Source organism: Humulus lupulus, chromosome X (genome assembly GCF_963169125.1).
Source record: "Humulus lupulus chromosome X, drHumLupu1.1, whole genome shotgun sequence".
Taxonomy (NCBI): domain Eukaryota; kingdom Viridiplantae; phylum Streptophyta; class Magnoliopsida; order Rosales; family Cannabaceae; genus Humulus; species Humulus lupulus.
In genome coordinates, this window is record NC_084802.1 from 59,965,955 (window position 1) to 59,989,892 (window position 23,938).

The window sequence follows — 23,938 nt, forward strand, 5'->3', positions numbered from 1 at the left end:
ACAAGCTAGACATGATTAACATTTATGCTCCTGCTTGAGGGGGAGTGTTAGAATATATTAGCTGTATATTAGTTGTAGAAATTAGAGTTAATTGTATTTAGTTAGTTTCCTATTTATTCTCCCTAATTTTGTATATAAATACATACTATTCTATTGAATAAAATACAATTCATTCACCATATTTTACAGACATGAACATAAGAGATACATCCAAATATTTTTAAGGGAAGATTAGAAAAAAGTGGTGTATGTGGAAATGTTTTAATACCGCATAATATCATTGTCACTAGAAGAAATACAACAAAAAATAGAAGCTTTATTCACTTGAGCAGGAGGAAATGGATCAAAGTAATACAACCCACTGCATGCCTTTGCATTCCCAATCGTCTTCCTCGAGGACATATCCTGAAAAGTACAGTAAAGTGGTGAGAAAGAGGCAAAACACTGCTGATCATGAGTAATTTTACTGACAGAAATAAGATTACAAGATAAGTTGGGAACATGAAGAACATCATGAAGGACAATAGAAGGTGATAACTGAATAGACCCTTTACCAGCCACAGAAGAGAGGGAACCATCAACAATTTTAATTTTTTGAGTACCTGGGCAAGGTATGTAAGTGGTGAACTGATTGGACTGACCAGTCATGTGATCCAAGGCCCCTGAATCCACAATCCAAGCAGAATTTTGAACATTGATGGCAGCGGATGTACCTGGATTGGAGGAGGATGAAGGATCAGATGCGGAAGCAGTGTTCAAAAGTTGATGGAGTTGAGTAATCCGAGTTGAAGTAAATGGAAAGGGCTCGGGTGGTGCAGCAGTCAAGGCTTAGCTGTCGGAATTGGAACGAGTTGAGGAACGAGGCTTCCAATCAACAGGTTTACCATGAATGACCCAACACTTCTCCTTGGTATAACCAACCTTATTGCAGTGGGAACACCAAGGGTGTGCACGACGATTCCCACGAGGGTCATCACCATCATTAGAGCGCCGGGCAGCAAGAGCAGATTGGTCATTTTCAGCAGCGATTGGAGGTCCCATCATGACTCTTTTCCTGCTCTCCTCCCTTCGAACCTTAACAAAAGCCTCTCGGATGGTGGGAAGAGGATTTTTTCCTAAGACGACCATGCACCTCATCAAGCATTTTTTTTTTTTATAGAAAGAAGCATCAGCAGAACATTTCCATTCAGGAACATAAAAAAGGTCTATCTCTTGCCAAAGATTATAAAGGATACCATAATATTGAGTTACCATAAGGGAATTTTGTCGCTGGTCTCGAAGCCTTGATTTGAGGTCAAAAACTTGAGCCGAATTTTCCAAATCCGAGAAGGCTTACTGAACTGTTTCCCACACCTCACGAGCAGTAGAAAGGAATAAATAGGTCTTACCAATTTCAACCTCCATGGAGTTGATGAGCCAAGCCATGATGAGGGAGTTTTCAGATTCCCATTTGGCATAGGAAGGATCGGTAGCAGCAGGAGTAGCGATAGCACCAGTGAGATATCCCAAGTGACCACGACCATGGAGATACATTTTCACAGATTGGGACCATTGTAGAAAATTCTGGCCATTCAGTTTATGGATAGTGATTTGGAGGGAGTTTTGATGATCAAATGATGTGGGAGAGGCATCAGAGGGAGCTTTGATGATAGAACAATTGACTGAAGTATCATCAGAGGTGATGGAAACAGTGGGGGCGGTTTGTTTTGGAAGGGTAGCATCAGGTAGAGAAGCCATGAGAAAAAGAAGGCTATTTTTTTTTTTTGTTGAAAATTTTGGGTTTAGAGGGATGGCACTGATACCATGTGGAAATTAGACTTCTTTATTTTATTGAATGAAAGCTACGCCTTTAAATAGGTATTGTATAGAGAATGATGATTTTTGGTAATGAATATAAAATATCCTAACATAATTACATAAATTATAGTAAAAAATACACCAACCTATAATTAGCTAGGTATAGAAAATATTTTATACAACTTGGTTTCCCATTCTAAAAGGGATACCGTATAATAATAATAAAACATAATTTCTTACAAATAGTGTCAATTTTTGTAGCATTTTTTAGTGACTCTGGTAGTCTGGTAGATTAAAGATTGTATTTTTAAGGTACTTTATGCCTCTTTGCAATCTATGAGGCTTTGGACTAGTTCTCTGGTTTTTTTGTTTTTCTAAACCTTGAGATTTTTGGTGATTAAATTGTTCTTACCCGTGTTAATTTAATTAGATTGACTTGGAGTATTCTTGATGACATAAAGATTATTGAAAGAAAAGTCTTTTACTTTTTCTGTCTAAGTTCAATTTGCTAACCAATTATAGTCAACTCAGCTGTGTAATTTGGATTTTGCTGACATTAGAGACGCTGTAAAGAAAGTTTGATAATTTGCTGTGATTTATGCTCTTTTGCTTCTTTCTATAGATTTTATATTAGGAGCCCTTGACCAACCAAGAGGGGTTTTCTTCAGCTTTTAGTTTCATTTTATTTGAGTTTAAAAAATGTATTGACAGTACAGGAAATTTGTGGATAGATTTCAACGAGTAGGTTGTGCTTCTAGCAATGGATTTGGGCATTCAAAATTTGCAAGGAGAGGAAAAGAAAGGAAAAAAAAAAGATTATAATTTTACTTTGTATTTTGAAACTTTAAATATTTGTTTTTATGGTTGTATTTGGACTTATGAAGATTTTATGTTTGTAGTATTTGGACTTTATGTTAGTATTTTGGATTTTTAGAGATTAGAAACTTTATTAGTTTATTATATGAATTAAAATCATCAAGTTTCTATATCTTTTATTTAAAAAAAATTGTTTTAAAATTAAGTTTTTAGAGATTTTGTTCCATAATATTTGTATGGAAGAAAAAACTTGTCAAGTTTAAAGAAACAATTGAACAAATTGACTTTTACAAGTTTCTCTCAATTTATTTGGTAAAAAAAATTATAAAAAAAATGGCATTTTTTAATTTTTCTTACAAAAGCTCACAAAAGGCCCAAATCCAAAAACAGGCCCAAAAAATTCGAAACCCGCACATACCCAACCCGGCCAAACTTGAAACCCGAAAATGTAGAAAATCCGAAAACTTTTAGGGCTGGTTCGATATTCATTTTCTACACTATAAACTCGCAAAACCTGAATCCAATATGCCCGAAACCCCGAAAATATGACTCGTGTGCACTCCTACTAGGTTGTTGTTCAAAATAGCTCACAAATTGAGTTATTACTCAATAGGGGAAACAAAAACCAAGATTTGCTTTATCAGGTGACACGTCGCAATCACTAGATGACAATTTGCATGTTGCAACATATCCGGCAACATATCACCTATGGATATGCCAGATTGACTCCTTTGACCCATTGAAACTTTCAAAATATCCATTCAATTTTATTTTGCAACTTCAATCAGTTATACACTAATGATAAATAATTTTAAACGAAAAGGAACCATGAAGTTGCTTCTCATCAATTGTTTATTATAATTTTTATTGGTAATATATATAGATTCTAAAGTTATACCTCTTTTAATGTTAATCTTGAGACAACAACGTTAGTTATCTTAACATCGTCATTTGTCTTAACAACCGACGTTAAAAGTAACATTTTACACTCATATCATATGAGACTTGTACATTAATCCTTTTTCACTTTCTACATTTTTTTTTTTTTGCAACCAACTTAAAAGCTTACACCTACCATGTTGATTTTCACCTTGCTTTTACGTCACTTGGAAAAACGTCAATTACAAGAATTTTGAAATTTTTGAAGATTGTTGTCCTTTCAGATTTAAAACTGACGTCATATCTTTATTTTCTAGTAGTGTGGCAAAGAGGCTTGGGAAGCAAAGGTTGAGTGTCAAGGTTGGGACCATGGTTGCTTGGCGTTAGAGACCTAGACGGTAAAGGTGCTGGAACGACAGTCGAAGATGAGGACGATGATTTGTATATGGGTGTATGGATTTTGTTTAACTTTGAATAAGTTTTTTGTTTGGATTTTAATTTTTGTTTGTGTGATTTGAATAAATATTATCTAAATTTTAGATGTCGAAAATTGGTATGAAAACTAACATGGGTATTTCAAATTAGAGCATAACACTATTATTTTAAATATACGTTTTATTTTACAAATTTCTTAAACCTAATACCTCAATTTCAATATCAGGAGGAATAAATTTTGTATAAAAAGAAATTTTAAACATAGGTACTAACAACATATTATATAAAAAAATATAAGAGAAATTATAAGAAATGACCCAAAACAATGGCATCAAGAAAGCTAATGTCCTCATTTTTAAAATTGAAGAGAAATAACTCATTTACATTATTAATTATGTCATTTTCTATAATATTTTTTTTTTATTTAAGAGCATATGACTTTAATACAATAGTATATGTATATTAGTTTTGTTTAATTAGTTTTTATCTTAAAGTTATTGATTTTTTAAATCTTTTATGGGTTGTTAGTATATTATTTTCCAACTAGTATATATATATTTTGTGGTATTGTATATCATTTTTTTTATGATATTTAGTTTCTATCTTATTGTACATAATTATTGTATATAGTTTTGTATCATGGTACATACATTTTAATAATAATATATAATTTTGTAAGTTTTGTTAGTATATTATTTTTTAACTTAGTATATATATTTTGTGATATGATATATCATTCAACAACCCATAAAAAATGAAAAAAAAATCAAAATAACTTTAAAATAAAAACTAATTAAATAAAACTAATATACATATACCATAGTATTAAACTATTTAAAATAAAATAGTAATTTGCTAAAAGACATATTTAGTAATATGCAATATAAAAAATGTGGTTTAACTATTTTACTAAAAAAAAATTAAAAACATTGACATAAAGATATATACTAAAATTATACCAAATAACAAAAATTAGCTTGTCAAATATTCAAGTATCCAAATATAAACATATTTTCATCAAATCCTAAGTGATAGTATTTTACAATACTATCCTTTTCGAACCACCGAATCATCCGTGGAGTTGCATGATAAAAGAGGGAAATCAAGTGTGAAATTACCATGCAAAAATCACCCATAATTAAGATAAAATTGCTTCTGACAGATATACCTCTGCTTAACACGAAATTTTTAACATTAACAATTGAAACACGATCAAAACATCAATATTAACAAAACCAATGCATCACGTTACATTCGGAGATTTTCTTCGTTGTGTTTCTGACATACATTCGTCCAAAGAACCAGAATTAAATACCAATGTCACACTACTATTCTAATATACACACGAGTCGACAAGAACATACCTTTCCCTGCAGAGTTCACCATGAACCAGCCACTGAATTAGATGTAACCCAACCATGCGCAAGTAAGGGGTGGTATGGAGCACAGGTGACTTGGTAACTGTCTTCTTTTCCTTTCTGTCAGTGTTTCCCAGAAAAATTCACAAACGTTTGCTCACTTAATTTTACTGACTCGACCATGCCCAATAGTTTACTTATCACAGGATAAAGTCTGATTCAACATTCAGGTAGGGATTGTGCAGAAGCAAAAGGAGAGAAACTTGCAGCAGACTCGCTACAATGCAATGGATTCTGCTGATAAGTAGAAGAACTCACAAAGGGTGGTGAGGCATTGCTGGGGCTTGCAATGTGCGAGGACAAGTATCTTGAGTTAAGGGGTGATAACGAAGGGAAACCCAAGGAATGGCCTGAAATCAAATAAGCATGGGATCTTTGGGAAGATGCATTCTGGAGATCCATTGAGCTTCTGCTTACACCCAACGAGGGGGATTGGCGATAGGACCTAAGAGACTGCTGAAAATAGGAAGCACTTGCAAGAGAGTGAGGATGAGAAAGAGAAGGGGAGCGCGACGTTGATGGGCCAATTTGAATGGCAGATGAGGATGCCAAAGATGATCTCATTGATGACAGTACAGATGAGGAAGCAAAAGAAGCTTGGCTGGATGAAAGCAGCGGCGTAGATTCTGAAGCTGGTGGATTGCCTGTGCTAGTTCTTGCATCGCGTTTGCAAACTGGGCAGAAAGTCCTCCAGGACGTAAGCCAGGAATCCACACAAAATGCATGAAATTCTGCCAATTCAAAATAATAATATTTAGACAAGCATATAAAATAATCTTTGGGAAATACAAGGATTTACTATCCCAGTTCAACTAACACCCAAGCTCTCAAACCTTAAACGCAATAACAACTACAATTTAAGAGAGATTATTTGAACTTATTTGAACACGAGTAGGTTCTATGAAGAAGCTAACATAGCAGTTTTAACCATGGTTAGTTTTCTATATTAAATTACATACAGTTTACAAGGGCATGCACATGCTTCACACCCATAAAAAGAGGATAGCAAGCCGGAGTAACTACACTACATCAAAACAAAGACGGACCTGCAAACGGTCTTTCCTACAGGTGATCACCTTTAAAGAAACAAACATTTTCAGCCTTACAATAAACAAACTAAAACATTTTTTTAAAAAGAAACAAGCTTTTTATTAATAAGATCATAAATACAAAGGAACAAAGATCAAAATTGATTTCATAGAACAGTGGAATAAAAAACAAACAATAAATTAGTACAATGCTAAACCATTCTTAGCACAAGAAACAAAAACATTATGACCTATATACACCAAAGACAGTCTCAATGAAAATCAAACAGAAGCATCCATTCAGAAAAAAGCAAGCGATGACGGTTTTTGAACACCCAACTCAAGCGGCCCAAAAGGATAAATAATAACAATGATGATAATAAAAATAACAGCAATTACTTAATTACTAGCAAACGACTAACTAAGAATTGCTATAAGAACTGCAGTTAATAAAGCAAGTTTGTAGCAATTTTCCAGAAAAACTTACTGTGACGACATGGAAGAATCCTCAGCTTCTCTCCAACACTGTAGTCTTCAAGACAAATGGCACATGTTGCTGAGGTGCAATTATCTTCTGAAACAGCAGTAAATATCAAACTTGGCATTGCTTTCACCAACCGACTGCTCATCCCATGAAATTCTCGGACACGAGAAGCTCGAGGTCGTTCTCGTCGTATTCGATGCCTGCGAACAAAGAAACAAGTAGCCAGCACCGCAGACATTGCTAGCAGGGAAATGAAGGATATTGCCATAATTGACCATGCTGAATTCTCAAAACTTGGGATTAGCCACAACTCCATATCTGTATGTCCAGCATATCTCTTTAGTTTCTCACCAGAAGCTTTGGAAACAAAGACAGCGTGAACTTTTATACCAGCCGAATTTCCGGCCACTGAAAATTCAAAATTGTTGGAATTAGAGGATGTTAAAAAGTAAATTAATAGAACTTTGATCATTGCTCATTAGTGATTACTGTTGGGGATATATCCTAGGGGCCTAGGGCCTGTGGCTAGAACTTTGATCATCACTTGTCAGTGATTACTGTAATAAAAAAGAAGCTTCCATCCGAGTCCAAGAAAAATAGCTGCCTAAGAAGAATTAATATAGAAAAATTACCGAATACAAAGGATAACTAAAATCTCCTACAGAGCAAACTGATACATATCTTATTCTATATTACCTGGTTACTATTCTACATGTTTTAACCGTACAAATAATAGGAATTCGATATAGTTATTAGAAGTCTAGAATATAATCCCATTGGGAACTCTATTGATAGCTCAGTAAATTTAACAAACCAGCAAAAGATTAATCAGCAATTACTCATGAGAAAATGTAGGCTCACACTCATTCACTATTTACTTATAAGACTAAGTAATTTCATAGAAGCAGCTAGCACATGCAGGAAAACGAAAAAAATGTAATTATATGTAACAAGTCTGTCCAAGTTGATGAGGAACAGTCATTACTTGCAACTAAGACGCCACCATCTTCATTGTCATAGATAACTGCAGCTTTGAATCCCGCTTTTTGAGCTGTTCGAACTTTATCCTCGAAACTGCAACCTCCTCTGACGATCAGCACAAATGGAGAGCTAGTGTTAATGGATTGAACTTTATTACTCAATGGTGAGCAGGCATTCAGAGGCTCTGCCAAATATAGAATTCCACATTCCCCAGAACCTTTTATTGCAGGAGCTGAAATGAATGCAACAACAGTCATCTATCAGAAAGGTATAAAAAATGCAGCACCAACACAAACATGAAGGCTTACAGACACTAATATAGCTTTGTTTTCTCTTTATCTCTCGCTGAACCTTGCAATCTTAGTGACCAAAGGCAAGAAACTCTAACAAAATTGCTAGGTAGGTCCCATAAGGAATCGAACCCCATGAGGTATGGGAGGTAACCATTTGCTTGACTAATTGACAACTAATATAGCTTTTTCAATATCCCTAAATCTATATTCTGATCCCAATCTTTCACAAGGCAGTATTCTAATTAAACAACACACCAGAGCCCATATTCACATAAGTATTCTAATTCCATCTATACAATAGCTTTACAAGTACACTTAATGAAATAAAGCGAAAGGTACAAAGATTAAGGATGAAACCCCCATGAAGTCAATAAACTTGAAGCTGTAATAAAATCGAAACACACACACACACACAAATATTTGCATTACGCGAGCTCAATTCAACAAAAAAAATAAAATCCATTACAAAATCCCAGCAACAAAGCAAAACCCCAAAACAGAAAAAGCATTTCAAAAGAAAAACTCACCGAAATTGGCTTCAATGTCCCCAAAAGAAAGAGTGACATTCTTCCCAAGCAGGACTACATTGGCAAGAGTCATGGAGAAGGGGAAGCCACTGAAGAGAAAGAGCAAGAAGAGCAGCACCAAATCCATAGTCCCAAACAAAAAAATTCAACGCAAATTACGACTCAAGAGACTAGATGAAAGGGAGAGAAGAGAAGAGAAGAGAAGAGAAGATATGTATTGGTCTGTGATGTGAGGGTGAAAAAGTTAGGGTTCGGAATTGGATAGAGAAATGGAAACATCGGCTTCCATCTCAGAGAATATCTGAATCTTAACCTTAATATTCTATCATCCTATTTGGTTTCCTTATTTCAGCCAAGTTGTGTGTAAATTTCAAAAAATATCAAGTGTCTTCACTCCTCTTCTCCTCTATTCTTAAATAAAAAATAAAAATACCCTCAATTATTATTATGCATGGTTTTTTTCTTTTTAAGAAAAAATAAAATTGAGGATTTAGAAATATAAATTAATTTAAAATGGGTTTAAGATAATGTATTATTAGTCCCTCTCCCTCCTATGCCTTATTATGCAGTTTTTGTCATTTTGTGGTTTAGTTTGGTTTTATCCACACCACCACCACCGCCTCCATAGCGGCCCCAGGCCCAGGTGGACCCCATACTTCTCTCATTGAAATCCATTAGACAACAATTATGAGCTGTTTCTTCCACTTACAATTCTTGCGGTTTTTGACTTGTGCATTTGGTCACCCATCCCATTCCAATCTTTATTGTCTACGTTTAATGTCCTTCTCATTTGAATTTCTCTATCTCGGAAATTTCTAATACCATTTACTATTATTAAAAAAAAAAGACTCAATGGCATTGAGTGATTGTATTAGCACTGATGATTCTTATGACTAATAATTTTTAGTATTATGTTATTTAAATTTATTCGTATCTATTTGTATCTATACGCGTATAAAAAAAATAAACATATGTGCAACAAACTGTTTATATCCTGATTACAGTACCGTAAATTATCTAGAATTTTTCAAAAATTTGTAGAAGCCCTACTATGACTACAGTGAACATCGTCATAAAATAATTAGGATCACAATTGATTAACGTATCTAAAATAGGGTCGTACTCTATCTGTAACGCCTACTAATTTAGGACTATATCACTGTGTGTTTAAAATAGTATTTAACTCGTTAAGCAAGTCATTTAGACTCAAAAGTGTAATTAAAAGTAAAATAAATGTTTAGGTACTAAAAATTTTGGTCAAAAGGTATAAACTTTTCCATTAAAACTTTAAACATTTACAGGGAATTCCAAAAGAGTTCAAATAAATACAATTATATTTAATGTTCTCAAAATAAATGACCTAAGCGACAAAAGTGGATTTCTACTCTAAGTCCCTTCAAATATCCCGACCAAAGCGGCTGAGCAGGCCGAGCATGTATGTGCCGCTCTAAAGCTCTTCAACTCATGCCCGGTTGACTTTCCCCTTGCCCTTACATGCACCATAGAGCACTCGTGAGCCAAGGCCTAGCAAGAAAACTCCACAAGGCATAATTAATAACCACAATATGCATGTATAATGATTCACATGATTAATAAACCATAAACATATATGTATCATCCATATAAATAACAACCCGCATGATTCATAGATCATAAACACATATATCAACCATATAAATATTCAACATGTTTCATAGATTATAAATATGATCATTTCAAACGCATAAACCATTTACACGGCCCAGCCAAACAGCCTTGCCGAACGGCCCAACCGAGCATGGTTTGTCTCTCGGCACCAAGCTTACGGTCCACGCCGAGCGAGTGGGTACTGCACCCTCATATTGACCCTGCCATCACTGCCCACGTTCCGCACGATTGCCGAATACAGATCGTACCGATCATTCACAGACAAATCAACACAATTAAGCATAGTAAACAACATTATGCATGAAGGGAAACTCAACCCTAACAAACTCTAATATACGGTTATAACCACATCCCAATATAACCGAGCAAACACCCTGCTCTATGTGCATATGCCAATTTTCTTACCTTAAGTCCTGCGCGAGAACCTAGATGGGTCAAAATTACAAAAATGCTCATTTTTAGCAAAAGCGGGTCTTTAAACATATTTAATGCACATAATCAATTATATGATAGTATAATTCACATAATTACCCCCGCGTGCCCTCCCGTCACGCCAATTAAAGTACTAAACTTTATTAGGAGTTTTGGGACACTACAACTATCCCCTCCTAATAGAAATTTCATTCTCGAAATTTATTTGAACAACTCGGTATATTAATCCCGCACATCTGACTCTAACTCCCAAGTCGCTTCCTCTACTTTGATGTTACTTCATAACACTTTCACTAAAGTAACAATCTTATTCCGTAAGACTTTATCTTTTTTATCCAGAATCTCTATTGGCTTCTCTTCACAATAAATCCCGTTGTAATTCCAGGGTCTCATAACTCAATACATGTTCAGTATTCGACACATATTTCCTTAGCATCAAGGCTAATTTGTAAGCCACTTGCCTAATCCATTCCAGGATCTCAAAAAGTTCAACAAACCTAGGACTCAACTTCCATTTCTTCCCAAACCATTTTACTTCTTTCATTGGCGAAACTCGGAGAAAAATGTAGTCCCCAACTTGGGACTTCACATTCATATGCTTTGGATCCGCATAGCTTTTTTTTATCTACTCTGTGAAGCCAACATTCGAGCTCAAATCTTCTCAATGGTTTCATTGGTTCTCTGAAAAACCTCAAGACCAAGATACTTTTTCTCACCCATTTCATCCCGATGGATAGGTGATCTGCATTTCCTACCATAGAACATCTCTCACGGAGCCATTTCGATCGTTGACTAGTAACTATTGTTGCAGGAAACTCAATCAAGGAATTGTACTTACTCCGGATCCCTCGAAATCCAATACACATGTCTGAAGCATATCCTCTAATATTTAAATTGTCCTCTCAGATTATCCATCCGTCTGAAGATGATAAGCAATATTAAATATCAGTCTTGTACCCATCGCCTTTTGCAGGCCTTTCCAAAACTTGGAAGTAAATATATGATCTCGATTTGACACTATAGACTTTGGTGCCCCATGGAGACGCACAATCTCCTTCACATATCGCTCAACATACTTATCCACATTATAATTTGTTTGCCCAAGTAGGAAGTGCGCTGACTTGGTATGTCGATTCATGGTCACCTATACAAAATCATATTACCCCATAGTCCTAGGCAACCCATCCATAAAATCCATGGTTATATCCTCCCATTTTCATTCTAGAATGCCCAACGGTTATAATAACCCTGATGGCCTCAGGTATTTAACTTTCACTTGCTGAAAAGTTAGGCACTTAGCCACCAATATTGTAACGTCCCAAATTTGATATTAAGGTTGAGTGCCTTGATTAGAGTGCCTGGAAGGCAATAATTGATTTAATTACGTTAATATGTGAATTTGATGATTATGTGGTTAGAAATGCATGTTTAGGTGAATTAAATATGCATGTGGGCCCCATTTGGCTATTAGGGGTATAATTGTAATTTTAGTCCATTGAGGGAATAAATGCAATATTTGTGTATATTGTGATTGATACCACGAGTGAGTGGTGATATATTTGTGAGGAACGATCCGAGGCGGTCCTAGGGAGCAATTTAGCTAGAAAGTCACAACGTGGTTAAATACCCGGCTCGGGAGGAGCCTAAGGGTATTTTGGGAACGTAATATGTGTTCGAGATTTATCGAGTAACAGGTAGTAGTTTAGTAATGATTTGGACATGTCGGGATTAAATGGGGATTCATGGGAACACTCGAGGAATTAGTGGGATTTGGCCATCCTAGGGTTCAATCCTCGAGTGGATCACTCATTCCGGACACATCCGCTGGTACCAAACCAAACACAGATTTGGCCGATCTATAAAGCTCACTAACATACTTTGTCACTGTCATACTATTCTGAACCGAGTTCATAAACTCATCGGTCTTTTCAACTCAAAATGCGTCACTATAGTGCCTCTCATTGAACCACTGACTGAGTTTCCTTCCAACCCATCATGACAGTATTCCAAGTCTGAGTTACAACTTCCCACCACGTTCGGGCATCCTCCTGCAACACGTACGTGGCATAAGCCACTTTATCATTGCCTTTCACCCCTATATAGCCGAGGACGGAGCTAACCATGGCCGTCCACTATTTAACTTTTAAACGGGTCCAAGCCTCTCTCAGAGACTGGAGGTTAACACTTCTGAAATCTTTCATATAATAATTCTCATCTATTTCCACCATTAGGTTAAGTCGTAATTGGAGCCATTGTTGCCAACCCTCACAGGGTAGCGTTCCCTGACGGAACCCACTGTCTCAATCACCTAATCTCTTCCTCTTGCCTTTACAATCATGTATGTATGTCAACAAACACCTGCCGCCAATCCCAGGGCCGACAGATGATTCTGGCCTCAACTGCCATCATCCACATTGCATGATCCAATTGTCTGCCTTGGATACAAAACTTCCAAATCTATCTGCAGCCAAAAACCTGGCCTACCAGCCCTGATACTCTAATACAACGCTAAACCATAACAAGGCCAAACAACACAATAGCCATATAATACACATAATACGATACAAAATCACAATGCTCATGCATCAATCATCAAACCTCATTTCCACAAAACACATCCATCTTCATCATGCTCCCTATTCTAGCAGATAAGGCAACTCACATAAGAAATTAAACAAATATTGCATTTAATACAAACCCTGAGTCAAGCTTGTCTCTGGCAGCGAGCATACATGCTCGGTCAATCTCCAGGAACCATAAACCTTAGCTCGCTCTGATACCAAGTTGTAACGCCCTACTTCCTTAGAGCCGTTACTAAGTGATTTATAAATGTGCCATTAGCTCGCTAACCAAGGTTTCAGGTTAAGAAAATGTGATTGAATAAAAATACAGACTCATTAATAAACATTAAGTATAAAAGTAGTTGAGATTTCATTGAAATTCGTAAAAATGGTACATCGGGATCCCAAACACTATTTTGAAATACTTTTACAACCCAAAGGTATAGTATAGTCGACCTAAGCGACAAAATCGAATGTTTACCACATGAACCTTAAAATAATCCCCAGCTATGGTGGCTAAGTAGGCCAAACATGTACACATCGCTCCATGCCCTCCAACTCATGGTTGTTCGACCCAGTTCCCTTGCTCTTACCTGCACCACAGAGCACCCGTGAGACGAGGCCCAGCAAGAAAACTTCAAGCACAACATGCAATAATAATATATCCCAACAAAACATACTCAATCAAAGCAACAAACAGATACCAGATCCTACTAGCATGCACAACGAAACAACATTAGAATAGGTCAAAAGCACAATGGTATAACAGCCTAACAGTACATCAGAGCAATAACTCAATACAGTAAGATTATACGACAACATAATAATACAACAGTATATTAACACACCAGCTCAATACTACAATAGCGGCCTTCGTCGATCGGGGTGCGTTACTAGGCACCAAGTCCATGGTCCCAGCCGAACGGGTGTGTACATCACCCTTGAAGGTCTCGCCTTGGCGGCCAGCATTCAGCATGCTTAACGGCGATCCCGAACCCTTGCTGCTCCCGACTTTTTCCTCTCCTGGTGCTTGTCGCGCTCCCACCTAGGTGCAGGAGACGTCATGTGAGGAAATGCCGAGTGAAGGCATGTTATCGGTGAAGAATGGTAGGGCACATTAAGTAGAGTTGCCCGAAGATAAAGACGAAAGAACTAAAGAATATAGATAACCTTACTCTAGTTCGAGTGATTGTCTCGATGTGGTAAGTGCCCGAGGCTAGCTCCTCGGAGGCGACCAATTGACTTTTTAGTTCTTGATCTTGTTCCTGTTTATAAAGTGAGCTGATTAAATTTAGTGATACATATCTCTTGGGGGAGACATCGATGGGTGGCACATGTAATATGGTTGTCATGCCATGGGGCTTAAAATTTTAGCATCTACCCGGGAAAATTGGTAGTAATTGATTGAGCTGGTTCTACGAGGTATATGAGGTGGTCTTGAGTGTGGATTTCTCAGTCAAATAAGGGACAACCATGGATTGAAGAATAAGATGGTGACTTCTGAGGTTAAAAGGAGAAGACCTAGTAGCAGTTGCAGGATGCCTAGCTGTTGAGGAAGATGCCACTAAGGTTATATCAGATAGACTAGATGAATATCGGATCGACCGATAAGGTTTTAGATGGGTTCATGAGGATTCGATGGGATAATTGCCACATTTAGGGAAATAAGTGTGCAATGGGATTAAGGTAGAGATAGAAGTGGTATCCGAGACATTATGAAGTATGGCACTAGCTCAGCGGGAAGAGTTAAGGTTCAGTTGAAGAAGTGTTTGACTTGAGGGTTGATCAGACAGAGCATCTTACTAAGGGACACACCAATACGATTTAACAAGAAAAGGGCCAAGTCTACGAGGATATGTAGCGCATGTAGGCAGTCAAGGAAGTGATTGTTAGGGATAGGTATCCATTGCCTAGAATAAAGGTTTCATTACCCGATTGCGAGGATAGGACAATGTTTTCAAGAATTACCCAATTGAGGGTCAAAGCAAGAGGCGTTTCAAGAATTTCCTCTTGCATTAAGTAGGATATGATGGATTATTGGTAAAGGCTTTTAAACTGACCAATGCTTCAGGGACCCAGGTAAGTTATTTAAACAGAGGGTACATGGATGATGTTGATGAGTCATATTCAGTTTGATCAAGAATGTTTCAGATTACTCCCAGCTAGAAGCAGAACACTAATAACACCTTTATTGATAGTACCAAGGCTAAGGAAATAGGGTTACAGGTAAGGTTCCAAGAGGGACAAGTTCTGATTTCTCCAGAATATGTTCAAGTTCATGTTATGAGAGGTAATGGGAACATGTATGAGGTAATTAAGATGGAAATCGTAAGGAAATTATTAAAGGAATGCCTTGGGGGCGAAAAGCATAGTGAAACCAAAAGGACACATCGACTACTACATGAGGCATCTTCGAGGACATCCATACTTTGACTAAGGTAAAATGGGAACATAAAGTTGATCTAAATGGATGGTTGTGTACCAGATTTTCAGAAGTTGGTATAAAGATTGATTCACATGTCACAGTACAGATTTGTATGTATGGACTGGTACAAGAGAACGATGTGAGAGACATTGTCCTTGCTTAGAATGAGGAGTTCCGGTATAGTATGTTATGAGTTAAGGTGCGTTGTGTGTAACTGAAAGAGTGATAGTTTGCACCTCACAGTGGATGGCAAGCTGATAGTCATGCTGGTTAACCATGGTTAGAATGACGTAATGAATGAGTTTGATTTGGAACTTGCGGTTGATAGTTGGCAAATATATTCCTATGAATGAACAGTGAAACTCAGGAAGAGGATCTTGTAGGAAAGGTTAAGAATCCTACTACTTTGGAATAGATGAGTTAAATTATGCGGATCAGATGAGTGATCCGAAGGCATCTCGCAATGAGGGGGAAGATGTGGGATGAACCTTAAATCACCCCTTACGGTTATTACATCCAGGAAGTTGAATGGGTGCTAAGACTACACTTTGTATATCAGGAGGCGCACGACCTAATCGTTTAGTAAATAAGAGGTAATAATCAGAGGCCAGAAGGGCTATTATGATTTTAGTGTATCCTGGAGTTAGTATAAAGGGATATGGTTATGAACCCTAGGGGTGGACCACCTTGGGTTACAAACGAGGTGAGTAAATACGAAAGTTGTGATTTGACCTATTTGGTTGGCACACCATGGTTGGTGTGAGTGAGGTATCAAAGGAGAGAATGGGCACGAGGAGACCGTATGTCTCCATTGGACACCAAGGGTGATAGTGTCAGATTGGAAGCCATGGATTCCCAGGTTATGGAAAAAAAGGGTCGTAGCATGAGTCCGAGTAAAATATTGTGAGACAGGGAACGAGAAGTGCTTACTCCGGAGACGAACCTAGGGACAGGGAGCACCCTAGCCCAGAAATAGCTTAGAGGACCAGTGAAATTATTAAGAAACATTAAGGGCAGGAGTGTCTGCGTTATTACAAGGACATGAGAATTCGCAAGTCTAGATATGGGAATGTGGAGTTCTGGGATTGTAAACTTTGTGTCCTCTGTGTGTTACGAACTAACAAGAGTACGATGGTTCAAGAAGGAAAATAGGAGTTTGACTTATATTTGTGAGATTCTAATAGGGATTAGGCCAGGGGCCTATAGTTTGGCCTTACCCCAGTACGGGTAGAGGCTTACGAGATGTTACTGGTGCCAATGTCGAAGAAATGGGTGACAAGTACAACCCCTGATTGGGTAAGGAGACCCTGGAAATTTAGTGGAATTCTGGATAAAAGAGAGGAAGTCTTACAAATTAAGACTATGGTTCTTGTAAGAATGTTGCAAGTAGTGACCAAGCAAAGGACCTGATTCTAGGGTTATAGTCAGGTTTGCAGGATTGGTTTCCCGAGGTATTTGAATAAATTTCAAGGATGAAATTCTGTTAAGGAGGGGATAGTTGTAATGTCCTGAAATTGATATTAAGGCTAAGTTCCTTGATTAGAGTGCCTGGAAGGCAATAATTGATTTAATTACGTTAATATGTGAATTTGATGATTATGTAGTTATAAATGCATGTGTTAGGTGAATTAAATATGCATGTGGGCCCCATTTGGCTATTAGGGGCATAATTGTAATTTTAGCCAATTGAGGGCAAAAATGCAATATTTGTGTGTATATTGTGATTGATACCACGAGTGAATGGTGATATATTTGTGAGGAACGATCCGAGACGGTCCTAGGGAGCAATTTAGCTAGAAAGTCACAACGTGGTTAAATACCCGGCTCGGGAGGAGCCTAAGGGTATTTTGGGAACGTAATATGTGCTCGAGATTTATCGAGTAACAGGTAGTAGTTTAGTAATGATTTGGACATGTCAGGATTAAATGGGGATTCATGGGAACACTCAAGGAATTAGTGGGATTTGGCAATTGGCGGGATTGCCTTTGGTGGCACCAAGGGATTTATGATAGACTTGGGGGTATTTTAGTCTTTTGTACTATGGATAGACTTAGCTTGGGCCTTGGGGGTTCTCTAGAAGGAACTAGAAATAAAAAAACATACACACCTCACTGCCTATTTTCTCTCTCTCTCGGCTCTCTTTCCCCCTCTCATTGGGCTTGGAAGCTTGGTGAATTTTTGAGGTTAATGGCTGAGAATTGAAGCTAGGAACTTGGGGGAAACCAGCTAAGGGTGTTGGAATCTGGTCCAAGGTCAGATTTATCAAGTGAGGTAAGAATTCTGATGTTGAATTTGTGAAGTTTTGCTGTAATCTCTTAAGCTTTTCTTAGGTGCAAGCCTTGGTTTGATTTTGGGTTTTGGTGAGGGGATGGAGTAGTTTTTGGGGTAGTAAATTGATTATGTGGTATTGATGTAAACTCTAGATTGAATTATGGGTTTAGGTATTGATTTAGGTTGATTTCAGAGGAACTAGCTCGAGAAAACGTATGGGAATTTCTGGGTTTCAGGCTCGAGTCGCGGCCCTGTTCATCAGGCGCCTCAGACCACTAGAGTTTATAGGCCAGTGGACCTCGGGATGTTGCCCAGGCACCGCGGTGCACGGTTTGGGCACTGCGGTGCAAGGTTTGGGCACCACGGCCTGTGTCTCTCAACAGAGAGGCATTTTGCCTCTTACTTAGGCACACCGCGACCTTTAAGAGGGGCTGGGTCGCGACCCGGATGTTGAATTTTGGCAGTTTGAGGGTTTTGGCTTAGGAACTCAAACGTTAAGACTCGGGAAGGTTTCTACTACCCAGTTTGGTAGAATCCAAGGTCCTAGAGGCTAGATTTATGTCTCGAAGCTATTTATTGGGTTAGAACTTGATGGATGGTTATTTTAAATATGTTGTGACTAGGCTTTTCAACGAGGCTTGGGATAGAGGAGTGTGCTCGGGATTGCGGTGCTCAGATAGCTTGGGACACAGGTAAGAGAACTATTTGTACCCGTAGAGCTATGTGGTGTGTTGTGTTGTATGTGTTGCTTATAACTGTATGCTAAACATGTGGATGTGACTGATCGGCAAAAGCTAGGAGAGGCAAGAGTCGGGAGCAGCAAGCGCTGGGAGCGGCAAGAGCCGGGAGCAACAAGTGCTAGGAGAGGCAAGAGTCGGGAGCGGCAAGAGCTGGGAGCGGCAAAAGCCGGGAGAGGCAAAAGTTGGAAGCGACAAGAGCCAGAAGCGACAAGGGGTCGGAATCGGCGTTAAGCATGCTGAATGCTGACCGCCAGGGCGAGACCCTCAAGGGTGTTGTACACACCCGTTCGGCTGGGACCGTGGACTTGGTGCCTAGTAATACACCTCGATCGACGAAGGCCACTGTTGTAGTATTAAGCTGATGTGTTAATATATTGTTGTATTATTATGTTGTTGTGCCATCTTACTGAATTGAGTTATTGTACTGCTGTACTATTAGGCTATTATGCCATTGTGCTTTTGACCTGTTCTAATGTTGTGTCGTTGTGCATGCTAGTAGGATCTGGTATTAGTTTGTTGCTTTGATTGAATATGTTTTGTTGGGATATATTATTATTGCATGCTGTGCATGAAGTTCTCTTGCTGGGCCTCGGCTCAAGGGTGCTCTGTGGTGCAGGTAAGAGAAAGGAAATTGGGTCGAACAACCATGAGTTGGAGGGCATGGAGTGATGTGTACATGTTTGGCCTACCTGGCCACCACAGATGGGGATTATTTTAAGGAACACATGGTAAACGTTTGGTTTTGTCGCTTAGGTCGACTATTGATAACTCTATAATTTAGAGTTATTAATTGAGCTTTTGGACTTAAAAAGTTAGGTGAAATAGAGTGTTTGTGCTGTTATTGTGTGGTTTTAGTCACTTTGTCTCTTAACTTTGTTTGTGTAATTTGTTTTAATTAATGATAACTCTTGTGGAAAATAATGGAATTATGTTCTAAAAAGGTGGTATCTATTTTGAAGGCATAGCAAGAGGGTGCTTGGAAAGCTTAGTGAAGCATGTGTAAGGAAATCATATTAGAGCTGAAATTCTGGCAATTGTTGCAACATCAGTCAACTTTGCTGCAGCAAAGTGTGGACAGTCAGCAACATAAAGCCTGCACACTTGGCATGTACTTAGATGAGGTGGAAAGGAGCTACAAAATTCTGAAAAGGAACAGAATGTTGTCCCCCACGTGTAGAGAGAGAAGGAGAGGGTTTGTGAGCCCAAAAAAAAAATGACATTATCTTCTTCACCCAAGAAAATAGAGAAAAAGGAAGAGAACCAGCCGCCCAAGCTCTGTTGAAGGGGTCTTCTCTGAATTTCTTTGAGCTGAATCATCAAGAAGAGAAGAGGAAGGAGAAGGAAGCTAGAAGAAGAAGAGGATTAAGAGTTAGAAGACAAGAAGAGAATATCTCTATCAATTTGGCTTGTTTTTCTAAACTCAACTTTTATATAATTTTATTTTCTTTTTCTTTCTTCCTTGAACTCTTGAGATAATGCTGAATATTTATTGTGGTGACTTGAGTATTTTTACTATGACTTAAATTATTTGTGTTAGGGATATTGATGAACCCTAATTTGCAATTGCCCCCAAATTGTTGACTGTTCTATGAAAATTTTCTCTTGTTCAATTGAGCTATTTTTATTGTGCAAATCTCTTGCTTGAGAATGATCAACTTATGTGAGAGACAAGCTAGTTTTAATTCCGGAAGGGTAAAACTTAGTGGAAATGCTTGATAGATGCATGTTGATACTTTTGTATTGATTAGTGAATAACTTAGGAATATTTTATTCACCTTGCAAACTTGAAGGATTGATGCTGGGAATTATGTTCTTGAAATTAAATTTAGCATAGAAATATGTGAATCTAATTGATGGAATTTTAACATGAGCATTTGGAAAAATGGCATGTGCATTAAATTGGAAATCCTAGTTACAAGAGAACCTTGCTATGAACTTTGTTGCAACATTAGGGGCAAAACTACAAATTAGGGGGATTTGATATGCCTAACTTTTATCATCATAGTAATCAAAAATTGTCATTTTCCAGCTTTATTGTTGAACGCCTAAATTAATTATCTTGTTTAGTTCTTTTTGTTCTTTAGTGTAATTGATTAAGTCATAAAAAAAAGGATAGTGAATTGTACCCCAAATTGTTTGATGATGATTTTTACAATATTTGAATGGCAATCCTTGAGGAGACGATAAAAATTACTTTCATTATATTACTTGTTCAACGATTGTGTACACTTGCACACACTTAGGAAAATCCGCAACAAGTTTTTGGCGCCGTTGCCGGGGATTGCTTAAAGTCAATTATTGTAAAGTTGATTATCTTGCAATTTGGTTTAATTTTTCTTTCTTTTGTGCTAACTTGGGTGATTCTCGTGCAATTTCAGGTTTATACAGTGTATGAACGAGACTCAAGACCCTGAACTACTTCCCATTGATCTAGAAATCGAGCGCACTTTTAGAAGAAGGTGAAGAATACAAAAGTCAAAAAGGGAAGTAGAAGTGATGGATGCTGAGCAAGGGACTCAACAGGGAGCCGCCCAGACGGCAGCTCCTCTACCAGGAGTCGCTCATGATCCACCAGTAAATACAGCAGGAGTTGCTCAAGGGGGAGTAGCTGCCAACAATGGGCAAAATGCAGTTATTGTGGCTGATGACAGAGACCATGCTATCAGGCAATATGCTCTCCCCCTCTTCAATGAGCTCAATCCAGGCATCATCAGACCAGAAATTCAGGCAGCACAATTTGAATTGAAGCCAGTTATGTTCCAGATGCTTCAAACTGTGGGCCAATTTAGTGGGATGCCAACCGAGGATCCTCACCTTCACCTTCGCTTGTTCATTGAAGTAAGTGAATCTTTCAAGCTGCCCGGAGTGACAGAGGATGCATTAAGGCTAAAGTTGTTCCCATATTCCTTGAGAGACAGAGCCAGAGCTTGGTTGAACTCTTTGCCATCTGATTCTGTGAGTACTTGGCAAGAGTTGGCTGAGCAGTTTTTGATGAAGTATTTTCCTCCCACTAAAAATGCCAAGCTCTGCAATGAGATTACTTCATTTCAACAACTTGATGAAGAATCCTTATATGAGGCATGGGAGCGGTTTAACAAGTTGCTGCGCAAATGCCCTCACCATGGCATTCCTCATTGCATCCAGATGGAGACCTTCTATAACGGTCTCAATGCTCATACTAGGATGGTGGTCGATGCTTCAGCGAACGAGGCTCTTCTTGATAAGTCCTATAATGAGGCATATGAAATACTTGAGAGGATATCCAACAAAAACTATCAGTGGCCCACTTCTAGATTGTCTACAGGTAGAAAGGTGGCTGGTATTCATGATGTAGATGCCATCACTTCTTTGGCGGCCCAAGAGTCTTCTATTTCTAATAGCTCAAGACAATGAATATGGGGATGAATCAATCAATGGGACAGCCTATGGGGACACAAATGGGGCAAATGGAGAGCATTTCTTGTGTGTATTGTGGTGAGGGTCATACTTTTGATAACTGTCCTTCTAATCCGGCAGCTGTATGTTATATGGGGAACCAAAATAGGAATGGCCCTTATTCTAATTCCTACAACTCATCATGGAGGCAACACCCTAATTTTTCATAGAGTAATCAAGGAGCTGGCCCTAGTAATCCTTCAATGCCTCCTAGACCAAATTTTCCACTGGGTTACCCCCCTCAAGCTCCACAACAAAGACCACAATAATAGACAATGAAATCTAGCTCTCTTGAGAGCATGTTGAAGGAATATATAGTGAAGAATGAAGCCATGATTCAGAGCCAAGCGACTTCATTGAGGAACTTAGAAAATCAAGTTGGGCAACTAGCTAATGAGCTTAGAAATAGACCCCACAGTACACTACCAAGTGATACCGAGAATCCAAGGAGTATGGGGAAGGAACATTGTAAAGCTGTCACTTTGAGGAGTAGAAAGGAGTTGGAGAAGGACAAGATCGAGTCTGGGCATGAGGGTGAGCCCTCTTCAATCCAAATAAATGAGGAGTTCCAAAAAGATGCTGAACTTCCTAGTGCACAAAAATCTGCCTCTGCCTAGGATACTGCAGGGATACCGCAGCATTGTCAACCAGCAAGCTCAATTTCAAAGAAGCCACCTCCATTTCCTCAACGTTTTCAGAAGCAAAAGTTGGATTCTCAATTCAAGAAGTTTCTAGATATGTTGAAGTAGTTGCATATCAACTTCCCACTGGTAGAGGCACTTGAGCAAATGCCTAACTATGAAAAATTCATGAAAGATATTCTTACAAGGAAGAGAAGGTTAGGATAATTTGAGACAGTGGCTCTTACCAAGGAATGTAGCTCATTCTTGCAAAACAAGCTGCCACCGAAGATGAAAGATCCTGAGAGTTTCACCATTCCATGTACCATTGGTAATTCTTATTGTGGCATGGCATTATGTTACTTGGGTGCTAGTATAAATTTGATGCCTATGTCTGTGTATAGACAATTGGGGATTGGTGAGGTCCGATCTACCACAGTGACTCTACAACTTGCAGATAGATCTCTTGCTTATCCAGATGGGAAGATTGAGGATGTCTTGGTAAAAGTTGATAAGTTCATTTTCCCAGTTGATTTCATTGTGTTGGATTATGAGGCAGACAGGGAGGTACCAATCATTCTAGGGAGGCCTTTTCTAGCTACTGGTAGAACTTTGATTGATGTGTAGAAGGGTGAACTTACTATGAGGGTTCAAAATGAGCAGGTGACTTTCAATGTTTTCAAGGCTATGAGATTTCCAGATGAGGTCGAAGAGTGTTCTGTGGTTTCAATGGTAGATTCTTCGGCTTCAAAGGAATTAGAAAACAATTTTGATGATCCTCTAGAGAGACTCTTGATGTTTGATTCACATGCAGAGGATGAGGATGAATACTTGGCTTGGCTAGAAGCTAGCTCACAAGGATTGCATACAAGAAAGCTTTTTGAATCTTTGGAGCTCTCCTCAAGGTCTTTCGCAGCCCCTAAACCATCAATGGAAGAGCCTCCGGAGTTGGAATTAAAAGCTTTACCCTCACACTTAAGATATGCTTATTTAGGTAAGTCTTCCACCTTACCTGTGATTGTTTCAGCTGAGTTAAGTATGGAGCAAGAAGAAGAGTTGCTGGATGTATTGAGGAAGTTCAAGAAGGCCATTGGGTGGACCATTGCAGACATAAAAGGCATTATTCCTTCTCTATGCATGCATAAGATT

The 23,938-nt window shown here is 38.2% G+C and overlaps 1 protein-coding gene and 1 non-coding gene across 2 annotated transcripts; both read right to left on the reverse strand.

The window, feature by feature from the left end:
- Window positions 1-5,096: 5,096 nt before the first annotated feature.
- On the reverse strand, window positions 5,097-9,073 carry LOC133807101 (receptor homology region, transmembrane domain- and RING domain-containing protein 2-like). The gene is made up of 4 exons (XM_062245255.1): window positions 8,659-9,073; window positions 7,843-8,070; window positions 6,861-7,265; window positions 5,097-6,076 (listed from the first exon to the last, which is right to left on the reverse strand). Exons 1-4 carry the CDS (start codon window positions 8,783-8,785, stop codon window positions 5,505-5,507), a joined length of 1,332 nt encoding a protein of 443 aa, XP_062101239.1. The 5' UTR covers window positions 8,786-9,073; the 3' UTR covers window positions 5,097-5,504.
- A 12,682-nt stretch (window positions 9,074-21,755) lies between these two features.
- Window positions 21,756-21,862, reverse strand: LOC133807543 (small nucleolar RNA R71). Its single transcript, XR_009879450.1, has one exon. It is a non-coding gene; the product is annotated as a small nucleolar RNA R71 (small nucleolar RNA).
- Window positions 21,863-23,938: the final 2,076 nt, after the last annotated feature.

What these genes read in the sequence shown, in the direction of transcription:
- LOC133807101 (XM_062245255.1), bottom strand. Translation starts at nt 8,785, where the DNA reads ATGGATTTGGTGCTGCTCTTCTTGCTCTTTCTCTTCAGTGGCTTCCCC. An exon ending in GGACATTGAAGCCAATTTCG is followed by an intron (nt 8,071 to 8,658) that starts GTGAGTTTTTCT and finishes CATTCATTTCAG; the next exon opens with CTCCTGCAATAAAAGGTTCT. An exon ending in TGGTGGCGTCTTAGTTGCAA is followed by an intron (nt 7,266 to 7,842) that starts GTAATGACTGTT and finishes TTGAATTTTCAG; the next exon opens with TGGCCGGAAATTCGGCTGGT.